This window comes from Corythoichthys intestinalis, chromosome 7, assembly GCF_030265065.1.
Source record: "Corythoichthys intestinalis isolate RoL2023-P3 chromosome 7, ASM3026506v1, whole genome shotgun sequence".
Lineage (NCBI taxonomy): Eukaryota > Metazoa > Chordata > Actinopteri > Syngnathiformes > Syngnathidae > Corythoichthys > Corythoichthys intestinalis.
Window position 1 is genome coordinate 41,687,572 of NC_080401.1, and position 19,129 is coordinate 41,706,700.

General features: G+C 41.1%; 1 protein-coding gene across 1 annotated transcript in view; it reads left to right on the forward strand.

Moving 5' to 3' along the window:
* Nucleotides 1–2,038: 2,038 nt before the first annotated feature.
* The window catches only part of unc13a (unc-13 homolog A (C. elegans)), a 102,985-nt gene continuing 85,894 nt past the window's right edge, over nucleotides 2,039–19,129 (forward strand). The window contains exon 1 of the mRNA XM_057840298.1: nucleotides 2,039–2,392. Coding sequence (XP_057696281.1) covers nucleotides 2,371–2,392 — 22 coding nt within the window. The 5' untranslated portion in view covers nucleotides 2,039–2,370. The remainder of the gene's footprint in view (nucleotides 2,393–19,129) is intronic.

The following is a 19,129-nucleotide window of genomic DNA, read 5'->3' on the forward strand; positions in this document are numbered from 1 at the left end:
TTTTGTTTGGGCTGGAGAGGCCAATAAGGAGCTAGGTCCCAGACTCTATAGCTTGAACAGCGGTGAGTCTGGAGTTCCAGGCTAGTCTGGCCGTGCCAGGCAAGTCTTCCAGAGGGCGGTAAGGGGAAGACACGGAAGCTTCGCTCAGGCTCCGGGCTCTCCCACGGGCCTGCCTACCTCTGGAGCTCCCAAGAAAAAAAATGTATTTTTGGGTGTGTTTGTTTCCCGAAAACATACATACAATGTACATTATATATGACAGTGGAATTTGAATAGGAGTATTTGCAGTATATTCATGTTTTTGCACCGTTTTGCTGCACTTTTCGTTAAATCTACTGCTAAAAAATAAACGTTATTCATGCAGATTGATTTTTTTCGTGATTATTGGAATAATTAACGCGTTGACTTGGGCCAGCGGTTTTGATAGTGGGGCTAGTGAATTTCAATTTCCCCTTTTGTGTGCTCCTGCTAATTAGTAACAAGCAAGCTAGCCAGTGTTCTGACAAATTTTGCAACTCATCAAAAATTGCTACTTTGCAGTTCTGCGCATGCGCGTAAAGTCAAAAATGGCCGCGAATGCAGCGACTCCAAAGTAAACACTACAAACTTTCTTTAAAGAAAGGAATATTTACTTAAGTTTGATCATGGAAAGACATGTAGAAAAGTTTTCCTCAGACACATCCTACCATGTTAGCTGTAAACGACAACTGCACCTCGCTCTCTCACTGTTAATGACTTAGCCGTGTCGTTAAGTATTCTCACAGTCGGCGTGATGTCATGATGACGTCATCTCGCATCGCAATGTGTCGCCATTTTGGGAGGGGGTCATGCACAGGTAAACATCCGTAGACAAACGTCTGAAATTCATGTTTTTCAGCTGTGTTTTGCGTCTTTTTTTTTTCCCCATAAAAACGTCTTAAACATGACTTATTATTATCACGACTCACTGCTGACAAACGGGAGGAGGCAATACAACTTAAAATTAGAGTGTATTGGCCTGCAAATCTGCCCATACAAAGTCGCAGCTGATAGCTGGATAAACAATCCAAAGGAATTGCCTGCAGTGGAGTTCGGAAACATCTACAACTACCTCATAAAGTCACCCAGTAAGTTGACCTTTATCAATTACGTGGAATATGTACTGTGTGGAACTAAGAAAACCGGTAGTATATACGGAGTGATTATTTCTGCCGTAACCGGTAATTCGCCTCCAAGCGTTATTTAGCCATGAACACATCACGGCAAAATAACCACTTCCCACCAGGCCAATAATATTCCGATTGACCGATCAGAGCAGTTCACGACAAAATAAAAATAACGCTGTGCAAGTTGTCGGTTCCGGTAATAATAACCACTGCCTAGTCTATTGAATACTAGCAGCTAATTGGGGCAAAAAAAACAACAAAAATCGATTAAAGTTTTCTCACCAGTAATAAAATGTCGGCTGCAAACGTAAATGTGCCTGGTCCATGGAACAGTCTTTTTTTTTTTTTTTTTACTGTTCCTTGATTGATTGCTTTCAGCCAGTTGCTTGTCATTTTCTTCTCACAAGGAAGAATGAAGAACTTCAAATGCAGCTCCGAACTCTTCCTTGTGTTACAACCCGCAACACGGAAACTTTTAGCCATTCCGACGGAAAAAAAGACCGCCAATAAGACAAAAGTTCAACGCGTTTGTACTACAATGCACGACAGAGCAAATGCTTGTGACTCGTGTTTTGCCCCCATTTCATTATGGCGACACTTTGTTGTGGTTGGTGACGCCATTAATGCCCGGATGTCCGTCTGCGAGAATTAATTTACGCCATTTTTGTTTTGCACATGTATGTTTATGATGTATCTAGTTTAGTTAGCACCTTTGAATAACATTGAGTCCAACTGAATGAAAAAGAGGGCTTTTTCAGCGCCACAAACGCTTTGGGAGAAAAATTTATAAGGGAGAAATTTTTGACAGAACACCGGCAAATGTAAAAATGTACGAGGGGCGGAGCTAAAAATCTGATTTCCCTTCTCCCGCCACGCTGTGTGACGTCACCGCGGAGAGGGAAATGAGCTGTCCTCAAGGCTGGTTCTGAAAGCCCAGCAAAGATGGCTGAGAGCTGAGATAGGAAAAGAAGACAATTTTAGCGCTCTGACGCCTCATTTATCCTAAACATCGCCGGGAGGACCTCGACGCTCACTGTCAAGCCAAGTGAAGAAATTACCACTCGTGTTTCGTCGCGACGTCCGTCGTGCCGCGGTGTTGGTGGTGATGGTGGTGCTTCTGCTGCTAGGCGGACGTGTCACATCTTCCTTGCCGCTTCGAAGGCGGCGTTTAACGGCCACAGGGAAAGACGTGAGGAGGCAATAACCTTAAAAGACCCATCGAGAGATGTCCTTGCTGTGTGTTGGAGGTAAGACATTCATTTTTGCTGTATCGTTCGAATGTTTGTATGTTATATCTATTGAAACAATTCCAACATGAAGACTGCAATCAAATTTCACAGCAATTAATCCACAGCAAATTGCAGCGTAAAAACATTGATTTATGGAGTAGGTTTCAAGACCACTAAAACCAGAGGAAACCCACTCACAAGTCAACCAAGCCACTTAAGTACAGTGCTTTTACATTCTGTGTGTCCTGGTTTCAACCTTAAGACATCCAATTTAGAAAACATACTCTGTCTTAAAGTCGAACAAAAGTGCTTGTCAGTTTATTGCTGTGTAATTTTTCGAAGACAAATGTTGAATGTACAGTTTGTGGGAACTTCATAGTGTCTTCATTGAACTTGGCATACATGTATTTGGCATTAAAAGGAAGTAAGAGAAAATTAACAAAAGCAGGGAGCGAATCTTAATACGTCTTTATTGGACTAGTGTGTCAAAAAAAAAAAAAAAAAAAAAAAAAATCATGGAATTATCTTTTTTTCAGTCACACAAGAAACATAAAGACAGTACCACATACAGTCAGGGGAAGATCGGGCGCGGACCCTGTCACGATCAGCTTTCACTATCTGCACTGTCGATTCCCTTAGATGAGAAAAGAAAAAACAAGGGTCGAAGAGAGAGCCGAAATACTCAAATTATCTCATAGAACATGCACCACACAGGAAGTGTCCACGCCCACTTTTAAATACAGTATACTGTATAGTCAGAGGTGGGTAGTAACGCGTTACATGTACTCTGTTACATGAGTAACTTTTTGAGAAAAATGTACTTCTAAGAGTTTTTTTTTTTTTTTTTACTAAGCCATACTTTTTACTTTTACTTGAGTAGATTTGTGAAGAAAAAAAAATGCAACTCTTTGGGCTACACAAGAGTCGTTACATTTTTCCTCTTAATTCTACATGTTAGATTTATTTATTTATTTTTTTGCCAGCGTTGCCAAGAGTAGCTCTACCAATTTCACCTAAGAGACTTCCCAACAGAAATCACATGACTTATTTAAACCAATCGGACGCAAGCTTGCCGTTCTATGATCATTCCAGCATGTTCAATCACGTGGCCTCTTTAAAGTATCGTAAAAAAGGAAGTATTTGACATGAAATGCGTATTTAAACCTCTCTCCCAGTTTTTATTTGGCACCAATTGACCACGAAAAACTGAGATTTGATACTTTAGTAACTATGAAGGAACGATTGACTATTCAAACGAGGAACTATTTTCTCCACTAGAAGGCACTCATGGAAAAATAATGCTTCATTTTTTTTGTCTTAACCCTATATTGTCAAATGTACCACATTTGATACACCTAAAATCTCATGACTTTGAGACTAATTCAGAATTTTTACATTTCTTTTTGACAAAAAAAAATGATGAATGCAAGTCAACACATGCATCTGCAGATTCAATGAAAAAAACAGGATTTTGCAAGGGTTATAGATATCTGAGCGCTTATTACACTTATTAATTTTAACTTTTCTTTTTACAAATTTGAAAAAAAGGTTTCATTAGGACCTTATTTTCCAAATTTTGGGATTCTCTGATGATTGCTTCATATTGCTGGCATTAAAGGGTTAATTTGGTTATGTAATGAGTTATTGTGTAATATTATAATAATAACAGTTCATATAGTTTAGTTTGTACTGTTAAAAAAAATCTAATAAAAATATAAGCAGTTACTCACAATGTTACTCATTACTTGAGTATTCTTTTCACCAAATACTTTTTTACTTGTACTTGAGTACATTTTTTAGATGACTGCTTTTACTTTTACTTGAGTAATATTATTTGGAAGTAATACTATTCTTACTTGAGTAAAAGTTTTGGCTACTCTACCCACCTCTGTGTATAATACTTAAAAACATACTTACAGTGGGGCAAATAAGTATTTAGTCAACCACTAATTGTGCAGGTTCTCCCACTTGAAAATATTAGAGAGGCCTGTAATTGTCAACATGGATAAACCTCAACCATGCAAGACAGAATGTGGGGGAAAAAACCCAGAAAATCACATTGTTTCATTTTTAAAGAATTTATTTGCAAATCATGAGGGAAAATAAGTATTTGGTCAATACCAGAAGTTCATCTCAATACTTTGTTATGTACCCTTTGTTGGCAATAACGGAGGCCAAATGTTTTCTGTAACTCTTCACAAGCTTTTCACACACTGTTGCTGGTATTTTGGCCCATTCTTCCATGCAGATCTCCTCTAGAGCAGTGATATTTTGGGGCTGTCGTTGGGCAACACGGACTTTCAACTCCCTCCACAGATTTTCTATGGGGTTGAGATCTGAAGACTGGCTAGGCCACTCCAGGACCTTGAAATGCTTCTTACGAAGCCACTCCTTTGTTGCCCTGGCTGTGTGTTTGGGATCATTGTCATGCTGAAAGACCCAGCCACGTCTCATCTTCAATGCCCTTGCTGAGGGAAGGAAATTTTCATTCAAAATCTCTCGATACATGGCCCCATTCATTCTTTCATTTACACAGATCAGTTGTCCTGGTCCCTTTGCGGAAAAAAAGCCCCAAAGCATGATGTTTCCACCCCCATGCTTCACAGTGGGTATGGTGCAATTCAGTATTCTTTGTCCTCCAAACAGGAGAACCTGTGTTTCTACCAAAAAGTTATATTTTGGTTTCATCTGACCAGAACACATTCTCCCAGTTCCCTTCTGGATCATCCAAATGCTCTCTAGCGAACCGCAGACTGGCCTGGACGTGTACTTTCTTCAGCAGGGGGACACGTGGCAGTGCAGGATTTGGGTCCCTGGCGGCACATTGTATTGCTGATAGCAGCCTTTGTTACTGTGGTCCCAGCTCTCTGTAGGTCATTCACTAGGTCCCCCCGTGTGGTTCTGGGATTTTTGCTCACCGTTCTTGTTATCATTTTGACGCCACGGGGTGAGATCTTGTATGGAACCCCAGATTGAGGGAGAATATCAGTGGTCTTGTATGTCTTCCATTTTCTAATAATTGCTCCCAAAGTTGATTTCTTTACACCAAGCATTTTACCTATTGCAGATGTAGTCTTCCCAGCCTGGTAAAGGTCTACAATTTTGTCTCTGGTGTCCTTCGACAGATCTTTGGTCTTGGCCAAAGTGGAGTTTGGAGTGTGACTGACTGAGTTGTGGACAGGTGCCTTTTATACCGATAATGAATTAAACAGGTGCCATTAACACAGGTGACGAGTGGAGCCTCGTCAGACCTCGTTAGAAGAAGTTAGACCTCTTTGACAGCCAGGAAACCTTGCTTGTTTGTAGGTGACCAAATACTTATTTAAGTTATTTTCCACTCTAATTTGGAAATAAATTCTTTAAAAATCAAACAGTGTGATTTCCTGTTTTTTTTCCCACATTCTGTCTCTCATGGTTGAGGTTTACCCATGTTGACAATTACAGGCCTCTCTAATCTTTTCAAGTAGGAGAACTTGCACAATTGGTGGTTGACTAAATACTTATTTGCCCCACTGTATCACTCAATTACAGTTATGTTTCTTGTAGACATTCACATGTGGTTGTATAACAATGTTTTGTCCAAATTTGTATGTGTGATACCACTGATATGAGTTGTTGATAACGCACAGTGACAGATTGTGTGGTTAAATACACCGATTCCTAACGTGTGGAATGCACCACTCATGGTATGTGGGCTCTTTCTTGTACCCCCCTGAATCTTCTGCTTGCGCCCCTGAAATTCTACGTTAGGGGCCACTGTGCTACTCATGAAAAATGGTAGTCTGGAGCCATGTGTCAGTATGCTATATTGTTCGGCTGTATGAACAGAACGGAGGGTAAATGGAACTGTTCACTGCCACCAGACGCTTTCTTTCACTTTGCTGAGGGCTTGTTGAAGAGTTTTGGCTGCACACTATTCGTGCTTGTGGAAGCCTCAAAAGTCATTTCAGTACATTTTCTGCCGAAGTGTTTCATTGTGGATATGGAAGAGTGTAACACTGTGGTCACCACCTTCTTAAAAAGGAGACAAGAGAAAGGTGATGAGTTCGAAAAAATACAATTCGTATCAGACACATCTGTCGAACTATCAGAGTTAGGAACTTCATCCACCATTTTTTTTTTTGGCCCGCAGCCTAAAAGGATAAATTGCAGCCTTCTCTGGCATTTGGACACATCCTGACTGCCAGTCATAAGTTACCCCTAGCACAGAGGCGCGTGGGTATAACTGACGTCACAATCATCCCAATACAGCAGCGCCTTAGAGCTACAGTCGTTTTCTGTGTTAAACCAATATTTTCTTTGTCATAGTTCTTAATTGATGATTTCATATTAAAACTAGGGCTGTCAAACGATTAAAATTTTTAATCGAGTTAATCACAGCTTAAAAATTAATTAATTGTAATTAATCGCAATTCAAACCATCTATAAACCATGCCATATTTTTTGGTAAATTATTGTTGGAATGGAAAGATAAGACGGATGTATACATTCAACATACTGTACTTAAGTACTGTATTTGTTTATTATAACAATAAATCAACAAGATGGCATTAACATTATTAACATTCTGTTAAAGCGATCCATGGATAGAAAGACTTGTAGTTCTTAAAAGATAAATGTTTGTACAAGTTATAGAAGTTTTATATTAAAACCCCTGTTAATGTTTTCGTTTTAATAAAATTTGTAAAATTTTCAATCAAAAAATAAACTAGTAGCTCGCCATTGTTGATGTCAATAATTACACAATGCTCATGGTGCTGAAACCCATAAAATCAGTCACACCCAAGCGCCAGCAGAGGGCGACAAAACACCAAAAAACACAAGTAACAAGTGGACATGACACTGTGCTGTCATTTTAATCTGTTTGAGCGGGGCATGTGCGTTAAATGCGTCAAATATTTTAACGTGATTAATTTTAAAAATTCATTACCGCCTGTTAACGCGATAATTTTGACAGCCCTAATTAAAACTATTCGATCAACCATTTTCCACATGAAGATCATTTATGCTAGCCCTTTATGTTAAGAGTTCTTGTTTTTCTTTTATTTAAAAAGCCCTAACAGGCCATTTTCTGCTAGAGTATTTAGTCCAACAGCCATCAATCCCAGTTGTCCGCAGCAGGAATGTTTACCCACAAAAATGTTAAAGGTCCAAGGGAGTCTTCCACTCTCTAAACCTTCCAACAAAGTAAAGAGACTCCACTACAATGAAGCGTATCTCCACATGAGCTCCCGAGCTGCTCGTTGTACGCACGCCAGGTCGGAGATTCAGCTTGGTGCCTTTATGTCATTTGTGTTGGCATGGCAACTTACTCGGTCACTCTGCACTCTTGTGTTCTCATTATGATACACTGTTCTAGGCCGGAGGCTAAGTTGAATTGTTTTATGTTGGTCGGCTTAAGTGGTGATAAACATTGCAGCGACGCAGATGTGACAACACAACTTCACTGTGATGTGTTGGATCGTGTTGTCACACACGTTGAATAAGCATATTCCAGTGTGGAGATGAGAGGTTATGACTAGCTGACACAGACACGAAATAAAGTACTTCCAATTCAATCGGATGATTGTGAGGACATAATTTTTTTTTTTCTTTAATTTAGCTTTGGGGGGAAAATGAAAACAATTCATTCTAAAATGAACATCATGTAAATGTTTTTAAAATGTCTGAGTCATTTTTTGCAACGTACCAAACATGCATTGTTGTAAACAATTTTTCTTTTGTACTTTTTTTTTATTGCGCTTGTGATTGGACATACAGTGGGGCAAATAAGTATTTAGTCAATCACCAATTGTGTAAATTCTCCTACTTGAAAAGATTAGAGAGGCCTGTAATTGTCAACATGGGTAAACCACAACCACGAGAGACAGAATGTGAAGAGAAAAAAAACAGAAAACCACATTGTTTGATTTTTAAAGAATTTATTTCCAAGTTACAGTGGAAAATAATTATGTGGTCACCTACAAACAAGCAAGATTTCTGGCTGTCAAAGAGGTCTAACTTCTTCTAACGAGGTCTAACGAGGCTCCACTCGTTACCTGTATTAATGGCACCTGTTTTAACTCATCGGTATAAAAGACACCTGTCCACAATCTCTGTCAGTCACACTCCAAACTCCACTATGGCCAAGACCAAAGAGCTGTCGAAGGACACCAGAGACAAAATTGTAGACCTGCACCAGGCTGGGAAGACTGAATCTGCAATAGGTAAAAAGCTTGGTCTAAAGAAATCAACTGTGGGAGCAATTATTACAAAATGGAACACATACAAGACCACTGATAATCCCCCTCGATCTGGGGCTCCATGCAAGATCTCACTCCGTGGCGTCAAAATGATTACAAGAACGGTGAGCAAAAATCCTAGAACCACACGGGGGGACCTAGTGAATGACCTACAGAGAGCTGGGACCACAGTAACAAAGGCTACTATCAGTAACACAATGCGCCGCCAGGGACTCAAATTCTGCACTGCCAGACGTGTCCCCCTGTTGAAGCCAGTACACGTCCAGGCCCGTCTTCGGTTCGCTAGAGAGCATTTGGATGATCCAGAAGAGGACTGGGAGAATGTGTTCTGGTCAGATGAAACCAAAATAGAACTCTTTGGTAGAAACACAGGTTCTCGTGTTTGGAGGAGAAAGAATACTGAATTGCATCCGAAGAACACCATACCCACTGTGAAGCATAGGGGTGGAAACATCATGCTTTGGGGCTTTTTTTCTGCAAAGGGACCAGGACGACTGATCTGTGTAAAGGAAAGAATAAATGGGATCATGTATCGAGAGATTTTGAGTGAAAATCTCCTTCCATCAGCAAGGGCATTGAAGATGAGACATGGCTGGGTCTTTCAGCATGACAATGAACCTAAACACACAGCCAGGGCAACAAAGGAGTGGCTTCGTAAGAAGCATTTCAAGGTCCTGGAGTGGCCTAGCCAGTCTCCAGATCTCAACCCCATAGAAAATCTGTGGAGGGAGTTGGAAGTCCGTGTTGCCCAACGACAGCCCCAAAACATCATTGCTCTAGAGGTGATCTGCTGGGAGGAATGGGCCAAAATACCAGCAACAGTGTGTGAAAAGCTTGTGAAGAGTTACAGAAAACGTTTGGCCTCCGTTATTGCCAACAAAGGGTACATAACAAAGTATTGAGATGAACTTTTGGTATTGACCAAATACTTATTTTCCACCATGATTTGCAAATAAATTCTTTAAAAATCATTCGGTAAGATTTTCTGAGTTTTTTTCTCACATTCTGTCTCTCGTGGTTGAGGTTTACCCATGTTGACAATTACAGGCCTCCTAAAATTTTCAAGTGGGAGAACTTGCACAATTAGTGGTTGACTAAATACCTATTTGCCCCACCGTAAATGACCTTAAATGGTCCTAAATTACCTCATTTCCTGGCATTGGCTGCCACTGCCGGCCATAGACGTTCAATCCGTTTGAAGTGGGAGGGATGGGTTCATTCGCTGCCACCCTCCCAGTTCAAATGGATTGGATGTCTACTAGTGATACACTCATTCCAATTTACAGCAGAAGCTTGTTTTTCTGTTTATTAGTTGTTTGTAGAATATCCTAGAATGATTTCCTGACCAATGTATCCATAATCGTCGTATGGCCATATCGTCACACCATTGTTATCGTGAGCTTTGTATCGCAAATCATATCGTATCGTGAGGTACCAAGAGGTTCCCACTCCTAGTTGGAACCCATTTTGTCTATTGTTAGTCTAGCAGATACTTCCGCAAAACGGTTCTGCTGCACCAATAAACAAGTCTAGGTGAGTGAAGCTCTTAATAACTATTAAGTGGAAAACATTACGACTCTCCACGTACATTGCACCATCCATTTTTCACTTCAGGATGCAACATCTTAAGTGGCCCATCTGTGGAAATGGCATTGCTTGGCTGCCCTATATGTGAGTGCATTAATTTCATTGGATTTCCTCTTGAAGAGAAAATAAGATCTCACAATGAAATCAGCATTTTCTGTGGAACATATTTGAGACTCATCCCTTTTCTGCTTCCCTAGTAGTACTGCTTTAGTCCTATATGCCTGCAAGCTGTGATTGCACTACCCCAAATCCCCCACCTACCCACGTCCGCCTTTCCGGCAGCCCCCAACCCTGTCACGCTGAAGTGGTTATTTTTAGAGTTGGGGATGCAGCTCACTGTGCCAGCTCACACACAGAGATTAATGGAGCACGAGAGAAAGGCAGAGGAAGGGTGCACACGTGCGCGCTTGCCACATGGCAGCAGGAGCTCGTCGGAGAGGGTGAAGAGGAGGAGGAGGTTGAAGGAGGACTGGCTGCTGGGGGCGGGAGGGAGCAGAATTTGAGGAGGAGTGTTTGGCAAGGGTGCAGCCCGAAGTGCATCTGCCATTTACTGACTGTTTCAAGGGAAGAGACCTGAGCAAGGAGCTTCCAGGGAATTAACGCTGCACACCCCAAGGGCGTGTGACCGCCTCGGTGGCAAATGAGCTTGTTCTCAAGAGAATTTAGTAGGAATTCACACAAAATGTCATGTACTGTAATTAGTAGCGAAACAGCATGATGGCGCTTGCCATTTCTTCTAATGCCTTTGCTTTTTAACCCATCCATATCTTCTTGAAGCATAATATGGAGGATGGACTGATTACCGTACATGTCGATCACAGGACTGACACAGGGAGACTAATCCCTCATATTCTTGAGGTGTAACAGTTAATTGATCTAAATTTAATATTTTGAATGGTTAAGCACAATCAAATCCAAATGGACCAAAACTAGAGATCTCCCGATCCGATCATGTGATCGGAAATCGGGCCGATCACGCGGAATTGGCTGAAAAGGATCGGGTTTTTAATTAAAGAAATATATTTGTTTGTCTTCTTCATGCGTGTACAGCCTTCAGTCTCCCTCCTGCTGCTTTTCTCGCTCACCAGTGCACTGCAATTTGTTGCTTGTTAAAGTTAACGATGAGTGAAAGCTGCCGATGCTTTGATGTTGCCAGAGACGCCTGGGAGTTTTGACTTGAAATACGCAGAATCTGTCAATCATCGTTGAGCTTGTTAACTCGTTCACTCCCAGCCATTTTCACCGGAGCAAGGCCCTTAGCTCCCGGCCGTTTTACTAGATTTTGACTGATTTTGCAAGGCCCACAGAAAATTCTGTTCTATTGCTATATAAACATGGAACCCACCAAAAGAAAGATTAGACTCTCTTCTTTCAGCAGAAAAAAAGTTAGTTCATATCTTTTTCCATTCTTTAGAAATCAGCATTAGAAAATACTAGTAGCTTAGTTTGAATTTTCCAATTTGTAATGAAAAAACAGAGAAATTGGGTTTTTGTAAAAGCATACATTTCAAACATAACTTTGACTTTAACACAGCTATTTTTCACTTTTGTGACACCCCATACATCTGAATAATGTTTTTGTTCTACAAAATAACATAAACAACAAGACGAATAGAGCTTTTGATCGCAAAGTAACAATTTATTTACACATAAATAACTGAAACATGACGCTGTTCTGGCCGCGACAGCCGGTTAAACTTTTCCCTCATCGCCTATAGACCCCACTCACATGACGTCACAACCACGCCTCCGCGCCATATTGTCCGTCAGCTCGTCGTGTTTACGCATTACCGCTACGTAAATTCCTCCTATTATGGTGTGTTTTTCTGCTCGTTAACATTAATAATCAAAATGGTGAAGGCGTGTGTGGCAGTTGGTTGCACTCACAGAGAAGATAGACGGAGAGACTTGAAGTTCTACCGTATTCCGAGAGACCCGGAGAGGAGAGCGAGATGGACTGCTGCAATTCGACGACTGGGCACCAAAATGATCACCACAGATTATGTAGTAGTCATTTTATATCTGGTAAGATGCATTTAATATTTATTTTGAGGGTTTTGGGCTGACAACCACAATTAAGATCATTGCGACGCTAATCGCCGACAACATACAGTTTCAAATTCAAGATGCTTATTTCTTCCACCATCATTATTTTTTGAATAGTAGTTAGCTGGTAACAAGTGAAAGAAGCTGGCCTCGTCTACGGATCATCAGTTAAACAGGGGTGTCCAAACTTTTTGCAAAGGGGGCCAGATTTGGTGTGGTAAAAATGTGGGAGGCTACCTTGGCTGAATTATGTAGAACAATATATTTAAACAAATTTTAGCAAGCCCTTCTTTGTGTCACATTTGCTTTATTATTAATATTTTTTAATACATAATTTCAACAATCTCGCCTTCGTGGCGTTCTCTTTCGACACTCGGGCTCTTGCGAAATACTGCTGTGAAATTAAACTAGCTTCAAGTTGCTTTAATTTCTCGCTGCGTATCTTCCGTTTAATGTTGTCGTACATGTCAGCGTGTCTTGTTTGGTAATATCGCGTCACATCGAACTCTTTGAAAACAGCGACTGTCTCTTTGCAAATGAGGCAGACACGGTTGTTGCCTATTGTATTGAAGAAATAGTCCAATATCCACCTATCCTTGAAGCGTCTGCCATCGCAGTCAACTTTTTTTTTTTTTATTGATTATCGCCATTTTAGAAAATTGGAAGGGTCACACTGGGTAATGTTGCTTAGAGTGCTGCTCTTAATGTTTTTCAAAGTTTCGTGAGAATAGGCTGTTTCTGTGGACAAGATAGTTGTAGATATCAGGGTAGCAGATGTCAGGCAGAGACGGCGAAGACAGCGGGTCGAAAAATATCGATTTAGGCATCAAATATGGATCTGGCGGATGGATAGACTGAAGCTTTTCCACATAACACCTTTTATGCAACGCATCCAATGAGTTTACAGCGTCTGAAAGCACCGAAGCTTCCATGAATTGCACTATAAATTGCACGACAAATTGAAACCATTTAGAATACGGATAAACAATGACGGACAATATGGCGGCCGGATACAGCGACACGTCATTGTGTGACATTGGTGAGTGGGGTCTATTGAACTGTTGAACTATTTGCACACATAACAACGGGGAAGGCTCTCGGCTGTTCCCGGTGGAATGAGGTGGCTCCCAGTAATCTGATGAGTCCAGATCAAGATTGGTCTCACTTTTTTCATCATCTTCATCGTTGGTTTCAACCTCTGGCTCAGGACTAACGCAACGTGAGCTCCGGAGAATGCGTGTGGAACCTGACGCTGTTGTGGCCATCACCAGCTGTCTCATCAAGATAGATTTTTTTGAATCCTTTTTTGACAATGGTTTCGTTTTCTTTTCAAAACACTCCTCTAGTGTCTATTGCCTTTTTTTCCCCTATCGTTCTCCACATTTTTCTAGAATTCTCACGCGTCTTCACAAGATCCCTCCTGTGAGAGAATTTTATTCATGCTTAAAACCCAACCATTATACATCATATTTTTTATGCTTTTTGTTATGCTTGCATGAGAACATCATAGCATTAATCTGTTGAGTGTGCCTTCCCATAGACCGTATATGCCCAAATATGGACTGTTATGTTCCGTTGTTTTTCAACATGCCCTGAATGAATCCAAGGGAGGATTGTTTTCTTATCCTCGTTCCAGCCGGCACCGGTGTTCAAGGTCTCAGCTCAAAGATGTTTTTGTATGAAAAAATACCCAGGCTTGTGAGATGATGAGTTTCGTTTCTTGGTAAAGTTTCGTTTCACGGTGTGTTTCGGCGCCGCGCTTTTTAACAGTATAAATGTCCAGCTTCTATTGTACAGCTTCGTACTTCTGGATTGATCTCAGCTCCTGGCTAAGTCACATCATTTTGTACCCGTGATATATCATGTTTATAAAGTCTTCGAAGCAGGCAATCCTTGGCTGTTTGATTCAATACTGTCATTTTGTTATCTGTTGATACTTGTCTCGGAGTTCACACTTGAGCTTCCCTGACACCTCCAACTTCCGTTTCCTGATTATTTTTCTTCACTTCCTTTCTTGGCTTGAGATGAGTTCTTACAAAATGCGCTACTGCCCTCCAGTGGCTGGTTTTATTGCTTTAAAATTAGTTTGGAGCATTGTGCATTGCAGTTTAGGTGCAACAGAACCTAGAGATGCCTCTTGTCAAAAAATGTAAAAGACGTATAAATACGTTTTTGGGACACTGAAACAATTAAAAATAGAACGTATTTATACGTTTTTGGGAGCAAATGAGTTAAACATTAGCGTGTTCTGTCTAAAGCAGGGGTTTTCAACCCAGTCCTCAAGGCACACTGTGGGTCCTGGTTTTTGTTCCAGCCGATCCAGCAGAGACAGTTGAACCAATGAGGCTTCTGCTAAAACAAGCCACACCTGACTGCAATCAACTGATTGCACTTGTAAAACACCAGATTGGGGAAAAAGTGTTGTCATCTTGTTTGGTAAGAATGAAATCCTGCACCCACAGTGTGCCTTAGTGGAATAGGTTGGGAACCCCTGGTCTAAAGGGCAGTTTACATGGTGACACTGCGATACCAACAAACAACAATTGTGTTGCGGAATGGCTTCGCCTCTCCTCAAAATGAGAAAAATTAGGCTTTTTGTGGAAAGAAACATTCATTCATTTTCTGAACCGCTTATCCTCACGGGGGTGCTGAAACCTACAGTATCCCAGCGACACCCAAAATCCCACATAATTTGTCTTAGCTCCGCTCCGATCAGTTGCTGACCGCCTGCATGCAGGAGGCATTTCCCAACGGCCACTGCATACGTCTCTCATCCGGTCCGTACACACGCGGACTCTAGGCGCGCATGCGCAAAACGGAGGAGAGTACATGATCAGATGTGGGGATAAAAGGCGGAAGACTGAACAGACTTTGAAACTGCATCAGAAACACTCATCGCGTGAAGCTTCTCCATTGATATAGTAAATAATCAGATGTATAATATTTTTTATAAACATTATTTACTTTGAAAGACCGGATATTGCTGCCATTTTATTTCCTGTTTGGTGCGTGCTGAATGGCAGGAATTGATCCGGCCGCAGGTTGAAGGACCAGAAATTAGACCTCGTCCGTATTTTTAGTCTGACGGACCGGAGAGGACTGACTCAAGCGGATCCGGATTGGAGCTGAGCAAATGATGTGGATACCTGTAGAAACCTATTAATCCTGTAGATACCTATCTGTTGTGTCTTTCGGAACAGAGCGGCGCTGAGCGGACATGGACTATATGGAATTTGTGGGTATCAACGGGCAGGAGGCTGGGCACACGCTGAACTAGTTGCCAGCCAGTCGCAGGCCACATTGAGAAAGACAAATCCAACAACACACACACTCACACCTACGGACAATTTCGAGTGTTGAATCAGCCTACCATGCATCTTTTTTGGGACGTGGGAGAAAGCTGGAGTACCCAGAGAGAACCCACGCAGGCTCGGGGAGAATATACAAACTCCACATAGGGAGGCCGGAGCCGGGATTGAAACAACAATCTCAGATCTGTGAGGCGTGCTAACTAGTGCTGCAACGATTAATCGATTAACTTGAGTATTCGATTCGAAAAAAAATATTAGAATTAAATTTTGTTGCTTCGAGTATTCGTTTCATTAAAGTGGTGTTGTAATTTTTATTTTGAAAGTGTTTGCTTTTAGTTTTATTGATTAGGGTGGATACGCTGCCCTGTGGTCTGCTTCTTTTCACATGGCTGAATCCAACTGCTCCCTGTTTAGACCAACGTAGAGTACAGTTTTTGTTTGAGCAAATGTTTTTTTAATGCATTCATAATTTAGTTTATAGGTATATTTAGCCGTTTGTTGTGGGAATATGTCTCTGAACCATTTGTTAAGAGCATTGTAAAAAAAAAAACACTTTTTATTAACATTTTATAGCATTTAAGCTAGCGGACTTTTTCTATGCAAGTTTTGTTGTACATAGATCCTGTTTTTTTTTTTTTTTTTTTAAATTAGACCGTTTGAGGCTCAGCTCAGATATTTTAATTTTCATGTTCCTTATCCCATCACTCGATTATTTGAACTAACTAGTCCATCGATTAATCGATTACTAAAATATTCGATAGCTGTAGCCCTAGTTCTAACCACTCTGCCACCATGCCGCCGAAAGAAACATATTAAACAGAACAGCAAACCTTATGATTATATTTTTTCTTTTGTGACATCATTCCCATATGGATAGTTGTATCATTCTATAAACCGGCAAAAACGACATTTAGCAATGGCTTTTGATTGCAAATTAAGAATATATTTATTGTTACACACTGAGAACAACACTATCTCACCAAAAGCTACGTCAGATATGGCGACTATTGTCCTTGTCATACATCCGACACCTCAGCTCCTTTCACAAACATATCCCGGTAAATTCCCTTGTAGGTGATGCGGGATTTACTCGCGTCATTGATTTCACTCATGTAGAGATGTCCCAAGAGAGATGCGGGCTGGACACTTTCAGAGACTTGTCCCATGTTGCCCACTGGCACTTTCTGTGTGGGGAGGGCTGCTGGCGCGATTTTATAACCCGGACATTACGTCATTTTTGGTCGGCATCGGCTGTCACAATTTTTGTCAAATCATGTTATGTTACAGAGCCGGTTGTGGGAGCGTTCCCGACGTCGTAACTGTAGCCAATTCAAGCTCATAAAGACCAAGAGAAGGGTGCCTAGATATTAACTTGCTGGGCACTATTCGAGATCTCTGCCACCCTTATTTTGAAAAACTCAACGTTGTTCTGGTATTTGAGTGTATTTGTTTGATTCTCTTATCAGCTCTCTGCCTGTCACTTAGGTTAGTATTATTGATCCCTGTCGACCTACTGTCACGGACCCATTGTGTTATTCCCCCTTTTCTGCGATCGCGTGTATTTTTGTTTGCAATTAATAAACCCTTGAACGCTTCCCTCCGTTGTTTTCTGCTTTGAGGCACAACCTTATTTCCGCAGTTGCGAACCACAACATTGGCAACAACATAAACCACACATTTCCAAAGATGGGCGATGGACTCTTTTTCTCGGCTCTACAGTCCAGTAGCAATTTGATTTCGTTCTGTATTCAGTTTAATTTACTGTACTGGCCCGAATATTCTTTTTCAGTCTTATTTCAATGCAAAAAACACCGTCTTATATTCAGGCCAATACGGTATTTGCAGGTTGTTGTTGATAAACGCGATGTTTGTTTTCCACTTTTCGTCTTACTGCGAAGAAAGAGGAAGTGACGATTGGCCCGCCATTATATTTATGCCATCAGCCATCGTGCTGTGACCCGGGAATTTAACGTATGCTTTCACATATGCCTCGTCCCGAGACTTTCCCGGACATTATACTAAGACTCAACCCGTGAAATGGCATGTAATCTCCGTGTCAGTCGAACCGGGAAATTGCTTCCACATACAAGGGCTGCCCTTTTAAATCCTGGCATTTTAACTGTGTTCAGGCGTATGTGAAAGGCGCTCTCTGTATGACATTACATTTAAGAGTTTGGTCTTACTCAGCTTTTTAAGCACATTTAATTTATGCTCACAGTTCAAGGGTAGTCCATATTTAAAACTTTGCAAACAGGGAGACTCTTTTCCTCTGGAGTCGTAGTATGTACACTAGCTTCGCCACACCTCTTGACTCATTGTTCATAGGTATAACTGATGGGCAATTTTATCTCAAAGCCTTCTGGGGTGACACTTCTATTTTAAGAAGCCAGTTTGTCCGCCCTGATTATGATGCTGCTCCACTGTCACTGCCTGGGAGAATGACTCACAATGAGTTTCTTTGTCTTGATATGTTGAGGCTTGTTGCCAGCAGCTGAAGTCCGACCCTCATCTTAATGCTATGGTACATGAGTGAGTTAATAAAGTAGGACAGTTTGAGAATTTATCCACTGTATTATGACATTGTTTTCCGAAGCCAAACTGTTACAAAGTAAGTGTTTGAAGCATACATCTGGAATTAATGTGTTGTGAAGTGTATAATCATTTATATATGGCATTAATATGTAATTTCAGCATGTTTTCCTCACAGTTCATCTGTTCTTGGTTCAAATCTCTGCTTTTGGCCTTTCTGCGTTCCTTTTTCCCACGGTCCCGAAACATTCATGTTCACTTAATTGACGTCTCTAAATTGTTCATGACGGTGGTTAAGTAGTTAGCACGACTGCCTCAAACTTCTGGGAAGGGTTCAATCCTGGGCTCTGACATTACCTTACTGTGTGGAGTGTGCATGTAGTTCCTGTATCTGTATGGGGTTTCTCCAGGTACTCTTCCCCAAAACGTGTGGTAGGCTGATTGAACAGGTGTAATTGTATTCTTGAATAGTTGTTTGTGTCATTGTGCCCTGTGATTGGCTGGCAACCAATTGAGGGTGTAACTTGCCAAATTAGCTGGAATAGCCTCCAGCACCCCCACAAGCTTCATGAGGTTCAGCGCAACGGAAGATGAATGTGAATGGGTGTTTTTAAGCATAACCCTTGATTTCCTGGCAACCTGAAGTGTATGCTGTATTTCTTGTTTTGACTTAGGATGAATCCCCCATTTTCCCCCCTACAATAGTATGTTGTATGTACAGTAAAATCCAAACTTAAAGCACGCGATTCGGGTTAATAATGCGTGCATTACCTCAGTTGTTAGTAAATTTGACTGTCAAGGTGACATCGTGTGTTTGAATCCTGACTGGAGAGTGGCACATTGGTTAAAGGTGCCACATGATATCACCACCCTTAAGACTGGTTACATATCCATTACAGCAGGGGTCGGGAACCTTTTTGGCTGAGAGAGCCACAAACACCACGTTTTTTAAAATGTAATTCCGTGAGAGCCATACAATATGTTTAAAACTAAAAATACGAGTAATGTGGGCATTTTATGTCATTTCAACATTTTTAAAG